Raw genomic sequence first — 26,686 nt, forward strand, 5'->3', positions numbered from 1 at the left:
TATATATATAACAGATATTTGTGGTTCGAGCCACTTAGAGCTAGCTGACCTGTAAAAAAAAATAAAAAAAAAGCTTCGGAATGAATGGATCTTGATGTAATGATAAATATTCATTTTGGCAACCTTCTTACATTTAGCTGTACACTTTTTGACACAACGTAATGTTGGTCCTGTGAAAAACTAGGCTTTGTGATGCGGCGCGTCCGTCATCAAGTGACAGAGATCAGTAAACAGCAGTCCTGAGCGTGATTCTGCATGTGGTACGATAACTGCTACTAGAACATAACCACTATATGATAGGCATAGATCTTTGTAGAGATAAAACTAAGCCGATCGCCTCACACGCATCTCTGTTGAGAACAATTCAGTATCTGAGGGATGTTAGATGTCGCAACAGGACAGCCCAATACGCTTGGTGTCTTGGTGGGTCTGGTGACACCAACAAATCGCCCGGTGGAAGCGATTCGTCGTCGCTTGGGCTAAACGTTTACTTAGATTAAATCAATGACAGCAGTTCCAGTGGCCGCAGACAGAGCAACAGGTACAATTAAAACCCCAAAAAATAACTATGCTCATCACAATACAGTGAGTAGTTCAGTAAAATAGTCTACCGTAATTATACAAATAGCGCTACCAAAGGCGAAATGGTTGGATGCCAGCAGCACTGGCCATTCCATAATATTTGTTATTATTATGATGGGAAGTGAGCCGATTTGTGAGACCACGGAAGAACGAGAAAATGCTAGATAACTATTTGTTAGTGTTTCGTCGGGGCTAGCAATCAACACCTAAGATTAGATGGCACTGCAACTGCTAGCTCGCCGTTGCTGCCGTTATTTCGTTTAAAGCCGAAAATAAGCCTAACTATTTCAAAATGGAATGTGAAACGACGGGCCTATTACATTAGATTATATACCCTGTTAAGTGAACGCCAGTATAAGTGGCGCTTTATTAAATACGATCTAACCTATAGTACTCCGAGAGCACGCACCGAATTCGAAGAGTTATGTGTTGCGTTCGCCCATCAATTCACACATCAGTCAAGGGCGAAAACCTTCACTAGAGTTCCTCTCTGTTCTAATTCCCTTGGATCACTGCCAATGATCACCGTTCGGTAACGAGTACAAATAAGGGAAAATAAGTAAATTAATTCGAGAAGAGTCAGAGTGGAAACGAGAAAGGGAGAGAGGAGAGAAGGAAACGATCCGGCAAAAGTGAACGAAGAAAAAAATTTTAATGGTTCCCTATAGGAACGTCCCACGACGTATCTAATCGATAAGTTTGTATTCAACGAAGCGCGCGGGATAACGATGTTAATAGTAACAGCGGACTGTTTATGAGTGAGTGTGCGTACGGAAACGCATCGCCAGTGGATTACGTGGCAAGCAAGAAGGGAGAGGGCCGTTAAGAATATCCTTCAACCCTATTTTTGATTTTTGACATAGATAGTCTTAGTATCGTTTGATAATGAGATGGCCATTCACTTCATGGGATCATAGTACGTTACCTTCGTGTTGCTGCTAGGCACAAACTAGCTACTCTTATCGATTGCTGTTCTGTTGTCTGTCCTGTAGAAGGTAAATATATGATTGATTTGTTCTGCCAGCGTACCACCTAACGTTTGGCTATGTTTGCGTTCGTCCTTCTGTCGTGTTCGCCTTTCCGTCCGTTTGCTGTCGCGTTCTCCCTTTAAAGAAGCCTTTATTGTTTTATGGCGAGTCGTTCGCACGCACGCCAATCGGCTTGCCGCTGTTGATGTCTGTACCAGCATATCTTTTTTAGTCTCAGTCTATTGCACCCTCGTTCTTTTCCTAATTCTATCGTGGACTCCTCCTTTCCCCATCTGGGCCTGTTTCGCATTGCAGACATGGACCGATCACTGAGACTGTGAGCTGGGGCAAGGCTCGTCTCAACCTGGGCGGTTATCTTCGACGGCTCCGGCATTCCCTAGAGGAGCAAACGGAATGGTGAGCTACGTTCGTTCTGCAGTTTCCTGCGATCGCCTTTGCGCACTCGGTCGTTCGCTTTGCTACGATCGGCTTCTTTTTCGACTTCGTCGCCGTCGTAGTCTCCTTGCGTTGCTCCTATCTTCGTAGCCAAGACAAAGGGAGGCAGGAAAAGGACGAAGAGACAAAAAAAAAAGGCCGACTTGCCACCCCTCACCAGCTCCCCTCCCAGCCCATTCAGACCCACCACGGCCACCCTCTAGCCTAGTCACCTCCTTTCCTTTGGTCTTTGTGCTGTTTTCTCCCTTCCCACTACTCCAGCGCTCCTCAATTGGCTCTTCCATTGCTTACTACTGGCGCCGCCTCTACGGCTACCACAGCCGCTTTTACCACCGGTATTACAGCCAGCGCAGTTACCACCTAGACCAGTCCTTCTAGGTCTACCATGCACAGTCCCAGGTAGGGGGTACTCACCAGTAAATGTCTAGCGCTGCGTGATATCCCCCAACGCCAATAAAAGGACGGCAGCAATGAGGACGACAGCGGTAGTCTGAGCGAAGTTGTCTGTCTCTGCGCGTAGCGCTAGCTAGGGGGAAGAAAACAGCGAAACGACAGACACCTACACACACACACACAAATAGCCTATTCTTGCATTGCACTGGGGTCCGATATTCGTAACTTCACCCCTAAGAAACGCCCGAGCACCCCCACGCGCGTTGATGACGCGCAGTACATATGGAAGTGAACTGAAAGACGAAAAGAGAGGAACGCAGCGAGAGACATTGCCAGCTCCGGTGCCAGCAACGCGCTTGGGCTCGATTCAAGTACGCTGCAAGACGTAGCGACCTTACCACTGTCGGTTTCCGAGAGTTCCTTCAAAACCCCCATTCGCCTTGTCGCGTTAACGGCCTCCTCTTGCCATTCTAACCATAGGAATTGCTCTCTTGCCGCTCCTTGAGGAGAAGAAGGAGGAGGAGGAGGAGGCGCGGGCGGGGGGTAGAATCTCTCCATTGTCTTCTTCTGTTCGTCTCGAATTCCTCCACATAACCCGACTATATGTCCATGTGGTTATGAGAGGCCGGCCAACTCCTCTTGCTGATAAAGCGTCTGTACTTTTGTCGGTTGTGCGGCTTCTTTATGAACACAGGAACTGCGAATTTCGCGATAGGCTGACGAAGTCTCGTAAGCAGAACGTCTTCGGTCGTTACTGCAGTTATGTAAAGGGAGATTATAGCGGGTAGAGAAAACGAGTATAATATTCTAGAATGCGGTTGAAGCAAGAAAGGATGGTGGAGAAAATGGGATAAAATTGTGTGAAGAAGCGATCGAGGGAAGCGGAGGCAAGGAGAGAAACAGGGATTCCAGTGGGTGAGTGAATGTATGGGATGCGAACTTGTTCAATCCCAGGCGGGGACCTCTGGTAGTTGGTCGTTGCGGTTAGGCATTGTTCGCGTCAGCGTGTTCGAGCGAAGCAGGGACGACCGCACTCGATTCGCTTTACGACAGGTGACGAGTCAATGTACGAGAGAAAACTCGAGCTGTTTGAATGAGCAGCGCTGCACGCAGGGCTGTATGCAGCTATATCATGACAAAATAGCCACCTTACTATATAGCAGCGCTATATATTTTAGTTATTTTTTATGCTACTTTGATGCTTTTACCGAACTTGGCTTGCAGTTAGTTAGTAACGAGATAGGGGCAGGGCAGGTAGTCAATGGCACATTGCCTACGAGGGCCAGTGGATGATCGGCTGGTTGAATTGCAGCTATGTATTTACACTTAGTTGAAGTGTGTTGCATGATAATATCATACAGCTACAAAGAGAAGATAACAACATAATGGTTTCTATGTATTACCATGGGAGAATGAGCCTTGAGGAAAGGTAGGCGCCGAAACTTAGGCGAACGAGTGAGACAGATGCAATTGCGAAACTATTGGGAGATGTATTTCTAATATTGCAACATTTATTGCAATGCTGCAGGATAAAGGGGATTGCAAAGGGGAGCCAGCAGGTGGGGGAAAGTAAAAATGAGCGAGAGGAATGGAGTGACGCAGGAGCGAGGGGAAGTGGGGATCGAGGTGGGAAGGGGTAAGAAAGAATTGACGTCATTCGTGGTGATGATTACTGTGCATGTAGGATGTGAACGCCGTATTAATCGACATGATGAGGGTTGTACTATATTACTATATACTATTGACGCTATATAAATACAGTAACATATATGGTTAAACAGGTTTTCTTCATTAGTATGGTTACGTGCTACCGAGCATTTCTTGTTGTGATATTAAGTATATATTTGTTCCAGCATTTGAACGTAACACGAATGTCAGGACTACGTCTTGCAAAGACATATTTACAGGCCCACAAAAGCAAAGTGGCACGCTTTAACGTGAACTAATAGCGAGACAGCTTGAAATTCCGCAACGTACTTTCACAAGTCTTCGCCGACAATTTCGTCTGTCTCTAATGTCTTTTAATAATAGAAGGTAACCGAACAGTATTCGTAGGGATTGACTGACCTGTTGATACGTTCCAGAAATTGACCCTTCGTTTCCACAATGCGTACCACTACAACCACAACGTACCATCTGTTCCACTAATCCTATTACTTGAATATTTAGCTGCATACGTTTATTTTTTCTTCTAAGAAGAAGTTTCAATCAAATTTTTGTTTTTTTAGGTTTCTCATTGTATTTCTATTCAGGTTCTCCTTCTGTGGTTATTCGGTTGTCATCGAGCTAGTTGCCAGTCGAAAATGTGTTATGCCAAAGAAATATGCTGTAGTTCATAGTGTCTGAATATCGCTCGAGTTGCAAATGGGGTCGACCTATTATACAGTGGGCGTCAATGCTGACTAGTCCTTCTATTCCCGGTGGTCCGCTAAGCGTTCGAGCTCCTTGTCTCTCCTGCTTTTTCGATCCTACAGAGAGGTTTATATTAAGGCGACGCCGGTATAGAGGTTCTTGGAATTAGCCAGCGCTAACTCTGCATATGTTCGACCGATGCGGAATCCGCGATAGCGGGCTATACGCTAGGGGTACAACCGAGACCACAGAAACAGTCGTGTTCTCTCTCTGTCTCGCACCACTGTTATGATCTGCGTTTGAAGGAGTCGCCTGGCAACCGGCCTGATGCTACACAAACTTTTCACCTTCCATGACCGTAAAGGCCGTTCAGCAGAATATAAAGCTAGAAGCGTATGTGAATCTAGTCCGGACCAGATGAACAGGGTGTGACACTGCTATAGGGAAATGCATACGTATGCACTGACTTGAAAGGGCGCTAAAGTGATAACAATAACGAATATTATAGGGCAATAGTCTATCGATGATCTCCAACCATTTTGGGCAGTCGATCTCATAAATGTGATGTGGCAGAAAACTATATATAGGGTCGTTTCATGTGGCTGCATTGTTCAGTATTGAAACTGATCGCTCCCGGGATATCTTTAAATAATACAAATACTCTAAAGAATCGACACTTTGTTCTGTAACTGAGCTTTGTACATATGCAAATTACATTGGGAATAACGTGTTAAAACTTGTTCGCGAACAGCCTGAAATTATAGCCCAGTTCAACATGGTAATATACAGAGATCAACCTTCATTACGACGATTACAGTTCGTAGCGTAATAGCATGTTTAAAAAGCCTTAGTCTTCCAGCAATGCCAGATCATCGTGCGAGGTCATATATGTCTTATAATACAATTGCAACATACGCTGAAGCTTCTGATCAACGTTGACCATACGCAAATGTTGCTTTAAGCCCCTGCAAATATTTCATTATTTACCACTTTGTTGATTATTGACGAAGATTTGGCCTATGTCAGGTAGATAAGCTTCCTGAATTACACTTCTAGACGCGTCTAGCCGCGACTAACGCTTGAAACGTTTTGACGACAAGATGTCAATAGTCTTGCAAGCAAAAGGTAGAAAGATCGAAAACGTACGAGTAAATCGCGAATACCGCCTATAGTAATATATAGAAAGCGTGATTCTAGTACAGGCAGAGAGATCGGGTTCGGTAATTGTTAGACAATATCGTGCTGCGTCGGATCCGTTGATTTGCTGATGATGCCGTCAGAAGCCAATCGAAGAGGATCGATCGTTTCACGCGCGGAACGGAGTTATTATAGGGTCGTTCTGTCAGTTAAAGGGTGAAATTTAGACTCGTTGAATGGCCTTTAACAATAAGAAAACGTTAGGGCTACGTTTGACTTTAAATTAGCTAACGTCGTTATTGTTGAAGTTTGCAAAATAACTTAAATAGCCAATTCGTTTGTCGGTCTCTTTCTTCCTCCCCCGCCCTCTCTTTTTCTGTCTCTCGCAACCGTTTATTATTTTAGCATGAGCTGTGAGATTCAGGTAGGGTTCTTCCCTGTAAAACCGGTGAATGTTTGCATTATACGTAGATCTATATGCCTAATGCAGGTAACTTCATTCACGCGCGTTGCATGACCAATACTACTCTGTATCGGCTGGACCACATGTAGTATAGCGCCAGTGAAAGGCAGGCCAGCAGAGACGGGAGGGACCAAGTCGAAAGGCCCGGTTCGGGAATGAAAAACGTGTCCGTTGTTTGAAGAGAGAGCCTCCATCCCTACGCCAGCTCTTGTACTGGTTCTGCTGTGTCTCGTCTGTTGCTGCTGCTGCCGCTATTGTTACTGAACAACTGGTGTGGTTGAATTTTGCGGTGGCAACGATAGCTCGAAGTGTAGGCAAGCTAGTGTAAAATGATTGTCTGTGCATTATAGGTGCCCTTGTGAATCTTCCTGTACAGGGTTGCCGCTGCAGAACGGTTGTGTCAGCCATTGGCAGGATCTACGGCCGCAATAGATGTGGACTGCACAGGGTCGGCAGTTGACTATGTGTGTCGGTGAGCGTGAGGGGGCGTTGGCGATATATTACTGCCAACATCTCTGTCTTGTTGTGTCCTTCGTTCGTTCGTTCGTTCGTTCGTTTTTCAACAGAGTAAAACAGAGCAGCAGCGTTCGTCGCAATACTCGTATATATAGACCGGCCATATAGAGTGAGATTGACTGTAGCTGTGTGCGTCTGTCGTGTACATCCCATCTAGTCCCTCTGGTCCCTTTGGCGGCATCAGCGGCAGCCATGGCGTCGACGAGTGCAGCAGCGACGGGTGGAGACCGGCCAAACAGCCGGTTGGGATTCTGTCTCGACCATCTGGAGGAAACTGCGCCACGACCGCCGTCGCGGCCATTGCTAGTACTTCAGTTGCAGTCGACGACGACGACGAAGTAGAGACACAGGGAAAGCGCTATATAGAGAGCAGACTGCGAAGTGGACTCTAGGGTATTCAGCATCATAAACCCGTTTGCTTGCTTTCTAAGCCAGCCTCGATGTATATGAGGTGCGCGAGGGGATACATCAATAGAGATGGACGGAGCCGGCAGTAGCACAGAGCCAACACGAACCGCGCGAACACAAAACCGCTAGTGCGCTAGCGATGCTACCGCTACGACTATGGCTGCCAGTGCGCTTCCAATCGCTATACGAAGTTTTCTATATGTCTATGCCATGGAAGTAATACAGCCGATTCATGGAGTCGATAGATCGCTCGCTGTGCGAATCGAGTCAGCACAGTATTTTAGGCCAACTTAGTAAGAGGTGTAAGGACGCGAAAAGGAAGCAGCCAGCCAGCCTGCCCGCCTGAGCTGGGCATGGATTCGATGGATGAGTGGGGTGAATGTTTCAGAAGTACACGAGAATAGCGGGTAGCAAAAGGGACCGCTACAGGCCGTCCGAAAGGATGTAGGGACTTCTCTGTGGTTATAAGAGGTGGCAACTGTAATAGCAGTCGGCGGTCGTACCGAAGGGGGGAAGGTGACCGCGAAGCAAGAGTACTACTCGTGTTCTACGCGAGTGACATGATCAAATTGGCGTCATTCTATTGCTGTCGTGAAGGCGCGGAAGGCTTGCTGGTCCTTCGCTCCTGCCAGAAGCTTTTCTTTTCCGAAGGCAAAGACCAGCACTGGTCGTAGTTTGCTGCAAGATGAGATCGGGGAAGCAGCGGACCCGTCGGCCTTAGTCCACATACTTGAAGTCCGCTTACGCCACCGCTTGCTTTTACGCTCTCAGTATAAATGCAACCAACGGACTGATATGCTATGGATGTGCTGTTTGTGGGTGCTTAGGTATACATACATTTGTACATCTGTGGGTGTTTTTTGCGACTGACCCATGTCATTCGTTGAACACCCATTCGGATTTATTCGCCTTTTCAATGGCAGGCCAGTAAGTTCGCTACTATATAAGCTTTCACCCATAAAAAATATGAAGCACGACATGACAGCAGCGTGTACGTGCTGTGTCCTTCCTTGCTTCCGTTCCAGCGACTACTATAGCTGATATTGATAATGCGAGGTAGGTTTCCCAAAGAGAGATTTCTGAAAAGGAAGATTATGCTTCCTCACTTCTTCCGTCACGCGCGGTGAGTGTTAGATCGTGAAGGAAGTTATGACCTGCGTGGCGGTGTGGGAGTCTTGGATGGAAGGAGTTCGGGGGCTCGAGTGGAAGGGGTATCGTCAGCTGCAAGAGATAGGATACTAGGTCCTGAACGCAGCGCGTTATCGTGCTCGAATGCCTATAAAGTCGCTCATGAGCTTTACCGAGAAAGCAAAGCTCATTTTACCTTGTAAGCATAAGGCTAGCATAAGCTCAGAGTCTAGCGCGACGAAGCTCATAGCGGTGGAAATTTTTAAGCTGTTGCATCCATTCACCTGCAGTCTTCTATTGGTCCATCCAGTTTTTTTTTTCTTTAGGCTGAATTCCTACCGGGATAGTTGCGTCCTTTGTGCAATGATATTTCTTTACAATGTTCTGGAGTAGAATGAGGTGCGGAGCGCGTGCTAAAACAAGTCGTTGCTTCTATATATTTTTGTGCGGTTAAGCATGATAAAAAAAGAAGACAAGGCAGGTTTGGCATTGTAAGTTTCTGCCTATTCCTTCTGGGTGGAAACTTTTACAGATTACGAAACTGTGAGGGGCCTAACTACTTACCGGGAAGTTTCTCGTTAAGCTTCTTGCTGGTTCGGGCAAACAAGACTTGGCCTAGGATTTTCATATCATTGTGCTGTTGCATTTATCCCTTACATCGCTATACGCAGAAAGAAATGGGAGTCTGTTGAAATGTCCAGATAGGGCTTTAGGTGCGCACGCTAGCTGAAGGCGCCCAGATGGCTGCGACCTATTTACGACTGCGTCAACAAACGACCGAATATAGAAGACATCGATACTGCGATAGAGAAAAAACTGCATGTTGCGTTTATGCACAGTGACTGGAACCTCATATAAATTAGATCTGGGTCGTTATGGTCGCCTTATAGCCGTATGTCAGCTTGCACCAGGCTCGAAGGACGCGCGCAACGCTCAATTGGAACAGTTTTAGTATTATGAGTAAGACCTATTTCAGGAGTGACAAGCAAGTTATAGTTACTATAGCATTTGGCAGCCTGCAACTTGTTGTTTTATCCAAACGATGCTGCGAAGTAGTAAGAAAGACAAAAACATCGTAGATATTCGTGTATACCAATGGATGAATTTGAGATGTTCGCAAACATCTGCCAGAGTAGGTCAACCTAATAGGTCTACTCAATATGTAGGATTGCTATAACTACGTGGTATAGGTAATTGATTTCATGTATAGGGTATGTAATAATTGATTTGCTATGCGTTGTTTTCATGATGCCTTCTTTTAGGATGAACGACTAAGGCTAGCGACGGTCGTAGTCGGCAGTCGCCTGGAACCGGGGAGTCGCTCGAGCGCGCTCTCAAGCCGGTGAGCTTGAGTTGACGCCAGAGCTTAAGAACCAACCAGGCACCGGTCATCGGCGGAGCCATCAGCTAACAGGATGACGACGCGGTTTGTTACCATGTGGCCCCAACGGTTGTTGCGGCTGCTGCTTGTGGTGGCCTGTACGACATCCATCTGCTCCTCAGCTAGAAGAGGTTAGTTACATAGTAATTGAGTTGCTAAGGTTATTTAGGTCAAAGTTTTACGCTACAGCGTGAAGCGGTGAAAAAGACGAATGTGCCCAACTTCTTCGGGAAAACGTGGCGTTAACTTGACTAACGGGTAAGACTTGTGCTTGTCCCAGGTGAATACGTGGTTTTTGTGGTTGACCGAACGCGTCTCATCGGCAACAGCAGGATCTCGAACGCCATGTTAGGTTTGCATATTGGTATTTCAGTAGTTATCATTGTGAAATCACATGTCAAGTCCACTGAATTCGACGAGTTCTGTGTGAAGCAATTGCATAGGGTCGATGTAGTAACATCAGTCAGTGGCTCGAGAAAAGGAACATCCTATGTTCAATGATAGGTTTGGTTCACTATAACTACTGGCGTGGGTCTTTCAAGACTGCAAAGAGATAAAAGAAAAGAAATGGTCAGTGAAAGAGACATACAGGACAGGCCCCACCATTCAGGCTATCGAGCTTTTCCCAAGAACAGATGATATGTAAGGGGACAGCCATTCGGTCGTCGTCGTCGTCGTCGTCGGAGTTTCCTTCGAGCCTCTTATCGCGCTCGCAACTCCCCTGGGGTTGCACTTTGCCTCACTGTCGTTTCCTCCCACATTCGAGTTCATCATCAGTGAAGCGCTTCTTAATTTGTGACACAATTCTGCTTGGCCTTCTGTGAAGGAGCAAGCCACCATCGCCGAACAAGTCCCATAGCTTGAGTCGGACGCACACATAGTGGACCTACACCGGGCAAGCCCTTCTCAACCTGTGGTGCCAGGAGTGCAGGTTGATGGTGTCCTGTAATGCCGCTATTCCATGGATTAAGAGTTAAGCCTTAAAGTAGACGGGAAAAGTGAGCTTCCTTCGACAATTGAAGCAAGTAATCAGCGTCGCGCTGACTTCTCTCTCTGTCGCTCATTCATCGTCCACAAACCAGTAACGCTTTGCCAAGCAGCCGCTCCGTCATTTTGTAAGCATAGAATAACCTGCCCCTTCTTGGGACGGCGGTCAATCTGGTCCCAAATTTGTTGTTGAAGATTGCGCCTTGCTCCTCTTCGTCGTCCATACGTTGCCAAACGCCAACTCCAATTTCACCACTTGTCCTCGTTTAACCAACAATGTCAGTTGCCAGCTGCAAGCGGTGGCCTCAAAGCCAGGTTGTTGGCCCTTAGATCCTACTTTGGTTTTAATCCCACCGACCAACTTAGCCGAGAAGTGGTGCGCAATCGGCGTGCATAACTGAGGATTCAATGCTTCGGACTGCTGGCGCTGCTAGGACTTCTCCAATCTAGAATAGTCAGAACTTCTCGGATCGCTTCCCGAGCTTGGATTTCTTAGGTACATAATCGAACGGCGCAAGTGAAGCGACGGTAAGAGCGAGTGAATCAGAGAAATATAAAGATAGGGATAGAAATGTGCGAGAAAGGTGCTCTATACAGAGGCTCGGAGAGAGAGACAGAGAGGAGGGGGAGAGAGAGAGAGAGAGAGAGAGTGCAAAAGACACTTTGTTAGTTTTAGTTTAGCTGGCCAGTCAGGAGAAGTTCCTCGTCTTTCTTGGATCTTTGTGCAATCATGGAAGCACGGGTATGATAGTGGCTGCACGAAACGGTGCGCCTGCCCTTTTCGCCAGTCACTTTTCTTAAAGTTGCTCCAACTAGAGACCCAATCGGCGCTCGCGATTGCCACCCATTTGGGGATCTTTGGCGCCTTATTGGCCGGAAATGGAACCGCGGCCGAGTGTGAAATGCGCTCATTGGTGGCCAAGAAGTACTTCACTAGCTGAGTTGGTGGAACTGCCGGGAGTGCTACGGCATCGGGCGGCAATAACGCTTCTGAATAGAAGCTACTCGTTCGTGGCCGCTATTCCCAGTTTTCCTCTGAGAGCTTTTAGCTTACTGTGGCGACCGCCCATTTGCGTACTGCCTCTTGCTTCCTGGTGAGCACAAGCTGCATCTGTCCCAGTCGCCGCATCAATGTTCAGGTTAGCGTCTAGATCGCTGCCGTTGGTGCTAGTGTAAGGAAAAAGAGATGCAAGCAAAATTCTCAAATCGAAGCAGACCACGTGCAAAAATCCATTCAATGCAACGCTCTCTGACAGTTTCCCAGTCGACAATTTGCTTATGTTTATACATTTCTATCAGACCAGGTCAACGCAGGGCAGGCACTTGAAGTATTAGGTCAGCCAGGCCAGTATGCAAACTTAATGGTATCTGGTTTGTATCTTTAAGTAGCCACCCATATATGGCTTCGAGTGATGGCATAGTAGCTTTTGTCGTCACTGAAGGCGTAGCCGTAGCCCTTGTACTTATCATTGACTTAACTGTTTTTTCCAAGAAATACACAAAGAGGCATACAGGATCGAGCGTGTCTAAGCCTAACGCATGTAAGCAAAGCATATGCGGCGAGCCCTTTCAAGTTCGATTACGCTGTCTCTGGAGATCAGGGTGTCTTCAGAAATCATTTAATTGTAGCCACCAGAAATACAATTATGTTGCGATCTGATTTGTACAGCATGATTGATTTTTACAAACGCACTTCTCGTTTTCACTCTTTGACCTATCTATATTCCACTTCTGTCTCGTTCCCCACCAGTTAAATTGGTTGTACCCAGATGTTTCATAAATGGACGGTACGACCCCTATTGCGAAGTGTTACAGTGCGACGACCGCGCCAGATAACGGCAGCGCTGTAGCCAGAGTTGCCTGTGTGGGTCGCACTGATTCCAGAGAGATCCGACTATTTGACGATCAACGATCAACGGTCCTTACAGGGGCGGCCGTTTCCAGAAGGGTAGCTCGCGCAGGTAGGCGGCCTGCAGCCAACAACTACAACGAATCGAATCAAATCTGACGCCATTTTAGAACAACGGTGAAAAGGCTATGTAGACAACGGGACTGGGACGGCCTCTATGGCAATGGCGATTCGAGCCGCAACAGAATCGACGACGTCGGCGGCGGTGGCGATCGGTGTTGAACGAACGAAACCGTTGCAAATGACAGTGGCGGAGATACCGCGGTGGTGACGGAAACGTCGCTAGATTTTGAACGACGCAAGCGAACTGCACAGAAGGTGCAAAAGTTCACCCCCCGGGCTCAGTGCGAAAAAGTAATTAGTCACAACGCAATAAGGAGGAAAAGCAAACAACCAGACAGAGAGTGAACGGAAAAGAAAGAGAGCAACGGCGCGAAACGCCATTCAACTTTGATCTATGAGAGGACAAAAAAATGGCAAAGGTAAAACAACAATGAACGCTGGCCATCACAGAGTGGTTACATGCAAAGGCAGACAATTAAACAACAACTCAAGCTAACATTTTGGCAATGTGTTATCCACTTTTCATATATATATATATATCGTTTTGGATAATGATAAATTTTATTAGCCAACAAGATTGCTCTTGTTTCGATACGGTACAATAACCATTACGATCGTATCTATATCTGAAGGTACACCATAGGATTAAGGCCGTCATTGCTTCATTTTGCTGACAGTCATATTGTGTGTTTTCATAATCATTTACGAGCTAATTCACTCTGTATCTAATGTTAGTAGTTTTTGCTGCTAGCTTTGCAAAGATTCTCCTCGCGTTTTAACATAAATCAATCGGTGAACAATCAGCGGGTGTCAGTCGTCAATGAAATCGCATTATTTTTTGTCGAACGTACCCAACTTAAACTTGCGTAGCTCAACGTAACTTGCAGCTGCCACTATATAATTGGATGCAGTCCGTCAGATTTAAACACAGCATCCAGACTAAGGTAGAAGCTAAAATCCACGCATTTTTCAACATTTACAGTGGGTATCAGTAAAACAGCAAAGATAATCTGTGTTTTTTCGCATCTGATGTCTACTCAGCTGAAACTGGGCTTTTTTTTTTTTTTTTTTTCTGTATATAGGGATCGGCTAATTTTGTATATAGGGATAAGCTAGCGGCGTCGCGCGTATATAAGCTAGTTTCTATTTGGATAGTTGTTCGTTCAACAATAGCCACTGCTGACCAAGTATTGTCTGCTTTGAAACGCCTGCCGCAAGCCGCCGACGGAAACGTGGCAAATTATGTACACTATGTATTCTGTAAGCTATAGTCACAGTTTAGCCCCAATGGCCATTTTGGGCATTGATGTACATTTTAGTGTTTTACGATTTATAAACACGAACGATAATATTACGACTACAGGTACTATTATTATCGCTAATAAAGTAATGGTAGAATTAGGTTCAATGATTTTTGCTTGAAGCATCGCTTCGTGCACGTCTAGGCCAAAAAGATTCGAGATATCACATTGTGTAGAAAGCCGAGTGAACACAGATGTGGCCTGCTACACAGATGTAAATTCCGGCATCGTTCGTAAGGACGAACCAGAGGCACGCAGGATGCCGGCCGCAACGGCCATTGCCACCGCATTTTTTCTGCCTAAGGAATACTTGTGGCAAGTAGGCTAGTCGTTAGCTGCCGTATGCCGTTATGCTATAACCACAAAAATTACACGTCTCGATGGGAAAAACTTTGTCCCTACGATGCGGCAAGTTGTTGTTAATCACGTTATTCTATTGTTCTTAATATCTTTCTTAACCGTGCTGATGTTTGTTTATCTGATAATGAGATCCGTTCTGCAAGGGCCATTGCTGGCTTTATTTTTTACTGCATGCATGTTTAGTATTATTTCTACATCTATCTCATGTAATTTTTTTGTTATTCTCGTTTTTCTAGCTGGAGATCTCTGTAAGTATACTTCTCTACGAAGTTGTATCTGAACCTGATATATATATATATCTAAATTCCTACTATATACGCTTTCATGTTAAAAATTCCATCCAGAGGACAAACTCTTAACATACTGAGAATAGTTTTTCTCGCCGTATGACAATGGAGATGAAAATACCTTTCAGACCATTCCTGAATGTTTTTTTTTAAGTAAATTTCTAATTCCGCCAAATAATTTGCAGGTAGATAATATCTTAATAGAAAACAAAAAAATTTTTTGTTTTTTTCCTAAAAGGAACGTTTGCCTTCTTTAGTCGAAGTATCGGAAATTTCCTTTACATAAAGCGAGATGAATAAAAATACGATAAACACCTACGAAGCTTTTCTATGTTATGGAAAAGCAAAAAAATTTAGTCTGATAGGTGTTTCCTTCAGTGAATTCCTTGCTGGAAAGTCTGTACAGAGGAATGCGTTAATCGCCAACGCTTGAAGTTCTGAACGGAGTGGTATCGCGACCCTCAATGCAGACTGCTTTATTGTCCGACCAATGGCCTGGTTTAGGATATTTGAATCATCATATATTCGCAATAAACAAAATTTCCTAAGGAGACAATTCCTTAAAAGGACTTTGCCCTCAAGTACTAAGTTTCATTCTTGGTACCAATCGAAATCTCTCAATGAGCTGGCCTTTTTTTCACGTTTAAATCTAAGCTTTTCAAGTCGATAACGTTGTTGAGGGGACAAATATTCAGTATTTTATTTAAAGGGAAACCGATCGTGAGTAAAAATGCAATAGGGGCCCTAAAGCTAAAATAAGAATCTGAGGTGAGAAGTGCAACGATTCCTACGGTAAATATTCCAAGGACATTCTTAACCAAAACTGTAGTTTCAGAAGCAGAGTAACTGGGCCAGCTGATCCTATCGCCCACAACAACAATTAAAAGTCTACCGACTTTGTTGATGTTCATCGCTGAGGCAGCAGCCAGCTGTTGACCGTACCCGCGTACTTTTCGAAAATAAGACGGATTCATTCAAAATGTCTTCCTGTTGTAGTACTACAGCGGTTCTAAATACATCGATTATTATTGTTATAAATGGAAAATGGAAACTTCTATTCGTTTCGAAGCAAAGCTTTGCTTAGAAAGTTGACTGTCCGCGAACTCGATTAACGTACGTGCCTCGTCGACCGACCACCAGCTTTGTTTATATACGTTGTTGAAACGTCGGCCGAGGGCTGGCCTTATTCATGTGCGTCCTGAAAATAAAGACAACTAACGTACGTCGTCGAGACGTCGGCCGATCGTATTCCTGTATGTCCCAGAAAAAAAAAGTCAATCCAACCAACATTTAAAAAACTCGCCCCGTTACAAAAGTGTAAATTCAAACCGCAAACTCAGTGATTATTATTACCGTCATTACTATCCAAACTGAAATATCTGAAACTGAAACTGAAATTAACGCTCCGAAAATAGAAGATATTCACAGAGCGTTAACGGGCGCTGACGTATAGAGGAGAGCGACCCATCTACCTGCAAAACATAGAAGATATTCCGTATAGAATGCATGTTAAAAAAAAACCTAAGCTCGTATCACTGCGTTCACTCGCTGACAGATATGCAGCGCTTGCGTACGTTGCTTCCATTGGATATAGCATAAAGTTGAGTAGTTTGGCTACACTGAGAGAATGAACTTCAGTAAATGAGTGAGTGAGTAAGATATATGGCAATCACTGGCGACTAGTCGCGCCCAAGTAGGTATCATTGCAGTGACAAGCTTGTGAGATGAGAGTTGTGCTTCTCGTCGTTGTGAGACAAAGTCGCTTCGCTATGGGACAGTGTCATGCGCGTCCTCTGCCGATACGGCCAATGCCTGCAAAAAAGCAGGCGACGCGAGGCACGAGCACGGGGCGTCGGGAGGACGTAAAAAACCACCGGCCAAATCACCATGGCAGCGTTTCGTATTGGGAACATTTTTGTCACAATCCCACCGGCGTCTCCTTACTTATGCTTTGGTTCCCTTCTTGAACCAATTGCGCACACCGTCTCCCAGTCTCACCGAATGGGGCCCGTCGTAACGTTCTCTTATAAAGGGTTTCGTGGTAACCACAGAAGTGGGGTTGGCGACGTGTATTATTAGGAGTGGTAAGGGGTTTGAGAGCCAAGGTGGTGTTGGTAATAGTCGTAGAAGGGGATCATCGGACGAAACGATTCGTGGTCGCCTTCATTTCTTCCTACTACTACTGCTGCTGCTGTTGCCCACCCACATGAGGGCTACGGCTGGGGAGTCTTTTTAGTCGGCATATGGGTACGGGCGAAAAGGACGGCGGAAGGGGCAAAGGAAGGCAGGGCTAGTGAGAAGGGGCCACTGCATAGAGCAGAAGCGGAACAGCAGCAAATCTCGCTATGGTAGCTGCCGCTGCTTCTACGGGGCGAACGGCCGCGGTTGCCCTCGCCTCGACCACGTTCTGGATGGAGGCATTTTTATCGTCCTCGGATATTTGCCATTCGCCATCGCTAACCGTAATGAGGATGGAATTAGCGAATAAATGAGCCGAGACGAGCCGCTCTTCGTTGCTGCTATCGGCGCGACTCGTGTTGGGAGGCTTCAGCGACCAAACCCCCTTTTCCAATTCGACGAAAAACGCGCGCATCAGTACCAGAATGGCTAGCCGAACTCAATGCGCTCTCCCTCGCCGGCGTTCCTTTGCTGTTTCGTCCTCAAGTTTACAAGCGGGCACTTTGACACTACTTGTGAGTGGGTAGATAGGTCGGTGTTCAGTGTGGTGCTGGCCACTTAGTACCCGACAAGTCCGCGTGCTCCCCTTGCTCGATGAACGTTCTGGGAAGAGCCCCATCGTCGTGCTAAATTCGTGCCAATTTTACTTGCGGGCTTGACAATTTTACTCCGGACTAGCCTGCCGGAAGACCTTTAGAGTTAGACTCAAGGAAGAGCGTTCGTACGAAACGAGTACAACCGCCTGACTTGTTCGACTAGCCAGCAAGAAAAGGAATGCCCGTAAGCACCAGCAGAAGAAGGAGACCCTGCGTTGGCAGGGGTAGAAGAAGTAGTGACAAGGTTTCGGGAAGCAGTACAAGGAGGCTGTGCCGTTAAAAACTCATCTGGCCCCACGGATCTCCGTCTAAGGACGTCTGACCTCCCAGCTATACATGCTGACGTATGTGGATAATCCTGTTCGTAGAACAGGTTCAATCTGAGCTATCTTGACGGGGCCGACCAGTCTGCCGGCAATCTTGAGGAATCTTGAGCTTACAAGGGAGACATAAAGCAGAACAAAACGGGAGGGACGAGGCTTCTTAGGAAAAACAGTGGACGTATACTAGACACTACTTCGGCTAAGAATGATATCCATTTGGAACTAGAGAAGCGATCGTCGAGCTCCAACTTTTGAATTGGGAGGCAGTGAGGGCGCACCGCACTAACTGTGTATGGACGTGTGTATACTTCTTATTGGAAGAATGCACTTCGCCGAGTTGCAATGACAAAGCTTGGGTTAGAGTAGTGGAGTTTAGTCGGGTCCTACAGCCGTGCGTTCCCATCGGGTCGAACTCTTCCGGGCTATGGCCGGGGCCATTACTGCACTTTGGCTGCTGCTGCTCCGCAGCTACACGGCTATGAGATAAGGACGCCGCAGCTGATAAGGCCCGACTAAATGATTGCCACTGCTGATTCGTGGTGTTATCATATAAGAACATATTGGAAGGGATTAGTGCGCACGGCTGGAAGGAGTAAGAATGACTGCACGGCTGGTAGGGGACGACAAAGGGCAAGTGAACCTAAGGCGAATTCAAATGGTGTCAGAAAAGAAAGGGATTCACACGACTACTACTACTACTACTACTACTGCTGCTAAGCGCCGGCCATTTTGTGTCAGATAGGCAGGCGTATTTCGTATAAGTGGAATCTGTGCTGTTTTTGGGTAGCTGCTAGTGCAGTCGTTCGAACAGACGAAAAAGCGATTTTCTCTAAATTTACAAAGTGACCATCGTCTCGCTGGTAGCGGTGGTGGACAAAGAACTATACAAAGAAACAAAGCAATGGACCAGCGAAACGGGAGAGATTTGTGCTTCATTGAAGCTAAACTCCGGCTTCGAAAGATCTTCTTTTTGCCGAACGAAACAGGGCGACGTGCAGACGAAATAAAGGCTCAGGGGACGTTATTTCTCGCAGCAAGCTTCGCAGGTAACGGTAGAGTTGTAGATAGCCATGAACTAAATTGGCCGAAGAAGAATTTTTCGGACGAAAGCAGAGAAAAAAGGTTTCGTTTCCACAGGCTGATAAAGGTCGATAGAGAAGGTTTAGTTTGCAACTAAAATCTTTTCGCTTGGTTGACTTTTCTCCTTCGGCTAACCAATCAACGTTTATATCGGGTTAGTATACTCTGCAAGTCTTATACGATCGTATTACATTATTGTTTCGAGGCACAGATGCATTTCAGATTATAGATTACTACTTCCAGTTACTGGCTTGCTTCGGGCGCCGGTAAGTGCCAGGGAGTCCTGTATAGTTTATAGAGGTTTGAGAGACGGGAGGGGTAAGGCTCGCAGCGGTACGAATCGGGGGGCGTATGCTAATATCGACACGAAGTCAGATCTACGATGATACGCACAATAAATCCCAGCTTTGATACAGAATGAGCGTCAGTGCAACCATTCGAACGGGATCGCTAGCGGCGGATAACTGGAAGAATGAATCCCGCTCACAGCAGCGACAATAGTAATAGGGCAGCGTTACAGCGCACATCGGGGGGTAGTCAGCAAGACCGTCTCAGGGGTAAGCTTATGTGCTAGGACTGAACGAAACGCTTCGTTGTGCTACGCCCCATCGATTTTAGCTCGCCTGCTTGAAGCGCCCGAAACGCGCGAGTTATTTCAAAAAGCCAAGAAATCATGGGGTGCCTAAATAAAGCAGAGGTGGTGGTGGTGGCGGCGGCGGCCGTGGGCACTCAGGCGCTCCGATAGCTACAGGTGGACGAACGAGCTGGCCGACGGGCCAGTGGGTTCGCAGAGCGGTCTATTCATTTGTGAGTCACTATCTCAAGTGAAATTTCAAGTGCAGTATTTCGCTTGTGTTGTCATTCACCCCGGTCTATTTCTGTTTCCTTTCCCTCCTTTCTCTCTTGTACCTTCTAGTCTTCCTTTAGCTCCATTTCAATGCGACCAACGCCACTACAGCCAACCAGTTGTGCCCACAACGGGTGTTAATGCTCTTACTTGTTATTGGGTTAGTTTGCCCATTAGGTTTTGTGGAGTTGCCTCCGCCGCAATGGTCATTTTTTTCCTTCCGTTTGTAGCCGGAGTCAGCGGTACATTTAAATTTCTCTGTAACAGGGAAGGCAGACGCGATTGATGAAGATGGGAAATACCAGAGGTCGTATGGGGAATGAGGCTTGAGGGTTCTTCTTCTGGGAGGGGGGGGGGGTGAGAGAGGCAAGCGTCAGTGCGCGTTGGCGGGCTGGGGAAAATTTGTATGTGGAGAAAGAACGCACACGCAGCGAAACATTGGCGCTCGGTAGCGCTGGAGTGGCGAACAAGCAGATTCGTTGATCTAGGGCAATGGCAGTACTGTCGGTTTCCTTTAGGACTTGCCCTGACTTGGACTATGTCTGGTACCTGATTGGCTTCGTTAGTCCTCGGAGACTAAGGCGGAAGTAAGACCGCCTCCATTCGCCGCTTGATTCCCGACCGGTTTAGCGCGCCAGGCGGGTCAGGCAGCCGGGCAGATGCTGCTGCTGCCGTTGGGTCTGATACGGAACGAATCGTAAGAACTGTTTTGGTCTTGACTCGACCCTTTCGTCTCTTGAGTCCCATGGGAGCGTGCTATTGCCGAACAGGAATACCGTGATGTGGGTGTAGATGCGTAGGCCGGGGAGTGGCAGGCGTACAAGAATAAGGCGCAATATAAAGTGGATTCCGTTGGTCGCTCTCTCGGTCGTCTGCAGTGGCTGAGAAGCTGCACGTTTCCGAAACTTTTAGCTCTTGGCTCGACCAGGCAACGCGAGAGTCCTCCGACAGTTCGGTGACGGCGGTCTGCGTCAGTCGTACTCGTTTTGGAGGCATAGTGAGCCAGGACAGTGGCGAGATACCCAGGGGACGCTTTGGCCTCATAGATGGATTACAGTGACAAGACGGGCCAACGGGTCAGAGATGGTTGGCAGTGGAGACGCCGCATCAACTGCATCGGTGTCGTAACCTACGCTTCACGGAACGGGATACCGCTGGTACAGCTGAAGGCACAGGGTACGGGGCAAATGGCGATTTGGTTTTATGCTTAGCCAACTGTGCGAAGCGGTACCGCAGTCTTTCGTAAATGTTTAGTGGGGGCCCCATTCTTCCGTATTTCAAGTGGAAATCGGCCACCGGAAGCGACCAAAGCATAGCAAGTATACCGTCGCTTCTCCAAGAAAAAGTAGAGCGTCCAGTGGCGGGCATAAGTCACGTAAATAAGACTTGTGGCACGAATACTCTTTTTCGATTCGTCTACCCTTTCTGGTGCCCGAACTTCTGCTATGGCCTCTGGATACGCCTAATTCAATGCTAAAATCATGCACTGACTTTACATTGCTGCTGGAAGTGACCTTGACCCATTGGTTAGTCTATAATAAACAGCGGAGCAAGGAGTAAGCCGCAGTCCTTATTGGTACCATACTTGTAAGAGATTATCCGATAGTTCGCGATAGTCATAAATTCCTTTGCGAAAAAAACGCATTTAGCCGATAAGTGACATGAAAACTCATTACTTGCAGATGTTGAGACTTAAAAGTTTAAACTTAGAGGATATAAGTGAATTCGTAGGAATATATATACACTTGATCACGACAAAAGCTTGGGTTCGGTACCAATAAGAAAACAAGCTATAGGTAAAAAAATCTTTTTTTTTTTTTTCGTTTTATAGCCGTCCTGTATTAATCATCTGGTATTGCTTGGATATCCTCAGCAAAAGTACTCTCAGAACTGGGTCGGTGTCTAACAAATCCTAGTGTCGGCCCGCCGTGGGTCGGAGTACCGATGGTCACAAGTGCTGTGATTAGTAAAGCATATCTTAATACGTTTGATAAATCTAGCTCAGCGACCAGTGGTGTGCGTGTTAAATCGGAAAAGCTGTTACCGATGCGATGCTATGTGTTATATAGAGCTAGATTGAGGAGAATGGAGCAGCGGCATGTGGAAAAGGAAACTATGGTCTTATGGAGCGGCTACCTCGATGCCAAGTTGAACCAACGCTAGTCCCGTTAGTTTGCGCGCCCTTCTTTTGGCATCAAATTGTCGTTTCGGCCATTTGTCGTGCCTTCGCAAATCTACGCTCGTCTACAAAACGATGCATGCAGCGCCGACGCGAAACAAGCAAAAGGAAGCTAGAATGTTACAACCGCTCGGAGAGGGAACTCTAAAGATCTTTCTCTGAAGATGCAGGAGAGAGTGAATATTAAAGGTAAAGAGTCTGGTCTATGTAGAGCGCAAAAGCTAGAGAAGAAGAGTGAAAAAGAGGCAAGCACTATAAGAGGCAGGTTTAAGCCGACACACCCAATAGTTTCGATCGTGCGAAGCCTAGGGCTGAGATTTCTTGTTGGGGACCATCTCGGTGTCTATGTCGTACGACGAGCGGGGCGATACGACCTGCTGGGCATCACATGACTAAGAGTTCGGCTGAGCCATGGAGCCTCACCGCTATTTCGCTGCTGACCCATAGTTTGGGACAAATCCAGCTTAGGATTCTGCGTGAAACAGGCCTGTTTTATTCAGCTAGCAGCTCGATAGCGCTGGCTTAGGTTGCGCTGTTCGCCATCGTCCGATAACGGTCGTCTCGTTTTTACGAAGAGTGCCACGGGACTAGTCATTATGGGCAGGCCAAAGCTTATAGGCTCTGTGGCAAGGTAAAATAATTGAACAAATTAGCCGTCCTTATACTTGTATGATACATAGCATTTAGATGGTGAAGACTTTAGAACAAAATCTACAGGAGTATGGCGACCAGCTGTTCCGTTTGACTTCAATGACTATCTTGCTGTTGTCAAATTACCGCGAGAACATAAGGTTGACTTAGTTACGGCATTAAAAGCTACGTGGGCGATATTGACAGAATTAAGAATGGTCGGGCTAATTTCGCGGCTGGGAAGTTTTAGCGGGCCTCCATTCAAACAAAACACGTGTTTGTTGATCGGGTGACTGACTACTCTACAATATAAACAAAATCAATGTCTGTTTAGAGAAGAATTGCGTAGAAGTCAACGAGTATCTCAATTTGTAATAGTGAAGAACCCATTAGCATCATGAGGCAACGATATTATGGACACTCAAAGATTGTGTTGTCATCTGCCATAATATGTATTCATGTACGGATACATTTTGCAAGGCATCGTCGTCGTCATATGAGTGTCACCATAGCTGAAACTATTGATTTGCATTGAACACGAGATCATTTGTCCGAGGCATTGCAGGAAAAGAGAGAGTAACAGAAATGGCTGGCGCTTAGGGATATGATCGTGTTCTGTCCTTGTGTGAGAATACATGCGACGTGCGTCACTGATTCCCTCAAGGATTACGCCTGCTGCTGTCACAGGAGGGGCATTTGTTATTATTCCTGTTGTCGTTTTCGCTTCTGAAGCGTCTGAAGGAACCGATGTTGCCGATTCTGCTACTGCTGATCGAATGAGCACATTGAATGTCTTTTCTCTACCAGTTCGTCCTTTTTCGGAGCCTCCCCCTAAAAATGCTCCCTTATTCTTTTTCGATCGAAAGGGATTTGCCTCTCGGCGGTGGCAGTGGAAAAGGCGGCCTCGATAGTGACAGCCTTAGCAGTAGCGTTGTACAACGGCGAAGAAGGGTGACGCCAAGTTTGTTCCGATTTTGTCGGATCCGATTGGATCCTATTTTTTCGTTGAGGAAACAGCAATGAAAGCGGAGACTGTCGAACTTGGTCGCCTAGGGCGCCTCCAGCCTGATTATGAGCTTGCAGCAGTGGCAGCTGCAGCAGCAACGGTAATTGACGCTGCGTTGATCGAACTGTTATTCCACTTAACAACTCGACGGTACAGCGAAGTCCTAGTCTCTCCGCACACACAGACCCACACCGACCTCCACACCCAGCTGGTCACAAACATCAATGACTAGAAATGATACAATATTGAGCCTGTGTCAAGCTGACAACTAGAAAAAAAGAGGCTCTGTGTACACTATGCTCGTCCGCCATCGCTGACGTATCGCCTGTAGCTGGCGGTTGCCAGTTGCGGTCAACGTTGGCCTGCTTTGATCTGTCCTATCTGACAGAGCTGAACAATCTGTTTGGATTTGTGCAGACACTATCGTCGTCTCGAATCGGGTAATCTGGCCGCCGAAGACAAACAGCAATATCATGTTTGAAACAAGAATTAACAAGGGGGAAAAGATTGACTGCATGCCGGGATTCGGCAAAGTAACAACAACAGGCTTGTAACAAGATTCAGTAGACGAAAAAAAGAACAAATAACAATAGCGGATAAAAAGTAAACGAAGTGCGACTACATAGCCAGTCGGGCAGCGAAAACAGGAAAAAATCAACATTACGCAAAATGTATGACTATTAATACTACTTCTTTCATTGGGATTTAAGAAAAAGACCAGAAAAAGCAAGCGTGATTAAACATATTGCAGTCCAAAGCCGCCAAGTTCAAAGCCCTTGCTGCTCATACACGAGATACGCTTTTAATGTCTTGGGTGATTATTATTATTACATTATTATGTTGTTAATTTCGCTACCTTTCCTACTGTTTCTATTAGCAAAACGAAAAATTGGGTTGATCAGAAAGGTTACTGTAATAGCTGAGGTAGACGACTCATGTCGCGTCTATAATACGTCCAGCCTACTATACACTTTTGTAGATTACATGGTGGCATAGACGTACACGTAGAGAAACACATGCTAACCACAGTTGCGGCTTGCAGCGTGTGTGATACATACACGAATACCGTATATTTAGTCCACTAAGACGTACGGCTTCAGACCAAAACCAAATGGCGGCGGGGTTTCATGTACACAGTCACAATACCTTTATTGATCCTTCTCCATAATAGAAGGCGATGGAATGATCACTGCTGTCAAGGGAGAAAGGTGCATGATACAAGGAAACGTTCGTGGTAACTTGTTTAAATTACTTGTCCCGCTCTCTTGTTACCGATTCTTATTGTCATTGTAGTTCAATGCTGTTTCTATTGCTGTGGGTTCGACGTGAACTGGTTTAATCGAACAAGTCCCCCCGAGGGGAACTCCTTTACTTCAACTATGCAGTCTCTGCCATCCACTCGCGCTATGTTGCCGTACCTTGACTGTGGGCCTGGACGACAGACGACTCGGCTCCTGGCGTCGTTACAGCTGCTGACACACTGTAATTGGGTCATGTTTATGGTCCTGCTACCAATATCGCGGCTAGCCGTCGTCGTTTAATTGGGTGACTGTCTGTCACGACGTCTAAATGGCTTTTTGGCAACCAACTGTTTAGACTTCAGATTCGAACAACCCCATACTTACGTATATCATCTTGGCTTCCAATTAATCCAAAAAGAACTGATATATGCGGCCTCGATGAGGGCCTGAATCGGTGGCCGACAGTAGACTAAACAGGCTCGACCCATCTCGCGGCCCACTGCCAAATTAATCATTGTACCGTGGAATAGGAATTAGCTACCGTAAGTATTGTCAGATGCCCGCGTTTTCGTCAGTAGATATTACGCATTTATAAAAGTGTATTAGATTTGTTCCGTTCAATTCAATTGTCTTGTCGCTTAGCTCACAATACTATACATACACAATTCATATGCTTAACTAATCCACTCTCCAGCGTCGCCTTTCGCCTATATATGTATGTATATAGAAAAGGAGAGAGGGGAAGGTTAGCTTATTTTCATATTCTTTCGGGGCTACTTTTCCACATGAGTGAAATGATAACAAGCAAAAGATTCTAAAGATTCTCTGCCTCACTAGTGCGCCTGGACAGACAGCCAGGTTGATTTGAACTCGTCCGAGACAAGGGAGCCATGGGGTAGTACAACTACCCCACTTGATAATACCGCTTCGACGATTAGCAGCGTCACCACTCTATCGCCGCCGCGAAAACGAAGGCCGGTATTGTGTTCCCATTTTCGTTACACGTTTGATCAGCACAAGAGGAAGAAAAGCGCCGCAAAAGAAAGGGCATCGTTGTTGATATCTTCCGGTTGCAGGAGCGTCGCACGTTGGACTGGGGCACAAAACAATGAATGCAAGAAGGCAACTAAAAGCTTTCACTGCTCATACATGTACAAGCACTGCTCATGCTCGCTATAATCCACAAGTAGAAAACAGAAAAGAGGCCAGCGACCGGACTGGCCAGGGGATCGGGTCGAAGGGCAAGGGACGCAGAGGTGACTTTACGTAGCGGTTTTAAAGACGCCTATTAGTCAGCGACAGAGCAAATGCCCAAACGTACGCCTAGATATAGATTCTGACAGAGAATTCAAGCGTTCATTCACTGGTTAGGTAACTGGTCGAGTATTAGACGCTGTGTAGATGAGCCAGTCCTTTTTTGGCAGTAAAATCGCAGAATTGGGAAGGATTGATTCTTGGTTAAAAAAAAAAAGTTTACTCTTGGGATCGTGCGCCGCAGTTAATATGTCTTTGAATACAAAACATATCTGTCTTGACTTACGGCGAACATCGGCTGATCGGTGACTATCTTATCACTATGGTCACATCAGCAGCACCTGGAACGATACGTTCTCCTGCCACAGTTTCCGTTATAGAACAGAAATCAGTTAAGGTCGTAATTTAGCTACCATTTGTCTACAACGTATATATAGATGAGTTAACCCAGCAGACTACGGATGCTGCGTATTGCGATACAAGACAACACATCCCAATCGACGACCTGTTAGACCCTATGGCTTGTTCCGCTATTCAAGCGTAAGTAATAATGTCATAAATTGGCGCATTACATTTTATTGGACCCACAAAGCTTTGTTAGACAAAATAACGAGCGAATATGAGAAGCCCTTGAATGTGTAGCTGCACCTATTTTCAACGC

General features: G+C 46.3%; 1 protein-coding gene across 10 annotated transcripts in view; it reads left to right on the plus strand.

Moving 5' to 3' along the window:
* Nucleotides 1-26,686, plus strand: part of LOC111248619 (latrophilin Cirl-like) — a 451,353-nt gene that overhangs the window by 174,586 nt on the left and 250,081 nt on the right. For all 10 annotated transcript variants that reach the window (XM_086988339.1, XM_086988338.1, XM_086988340.1 and 7 more), the window contains one exon: nt 9,666-9,915. In XM_086988339.1, coding sequence (XP_086844465.1) covers nt 9,819-9,915 — 97 coding nt within the window. In that variant the 5' untranslated portion in view covers nt 9,666-9,818. The remainder of the gene's footprint in view (nt 1-9,665; nt 9,916-26,686) is intronic.

The sequence above is a fragment of the Varroa destructor genome, unplaced genomic scaffold, assembly GCF_002443255.2.
Source record: "Varroa destructor unplaced genomic scaffold, Vdes_3.0 BEIS01000004.1, whole genome shotgun sequence".
Classification (NCBI taxonomy): Eukaryota; Metazoa; Arthropoda; class Arachnida; order Mesostigmata; family Varroidae; genus Varroa; species Varroa destructor.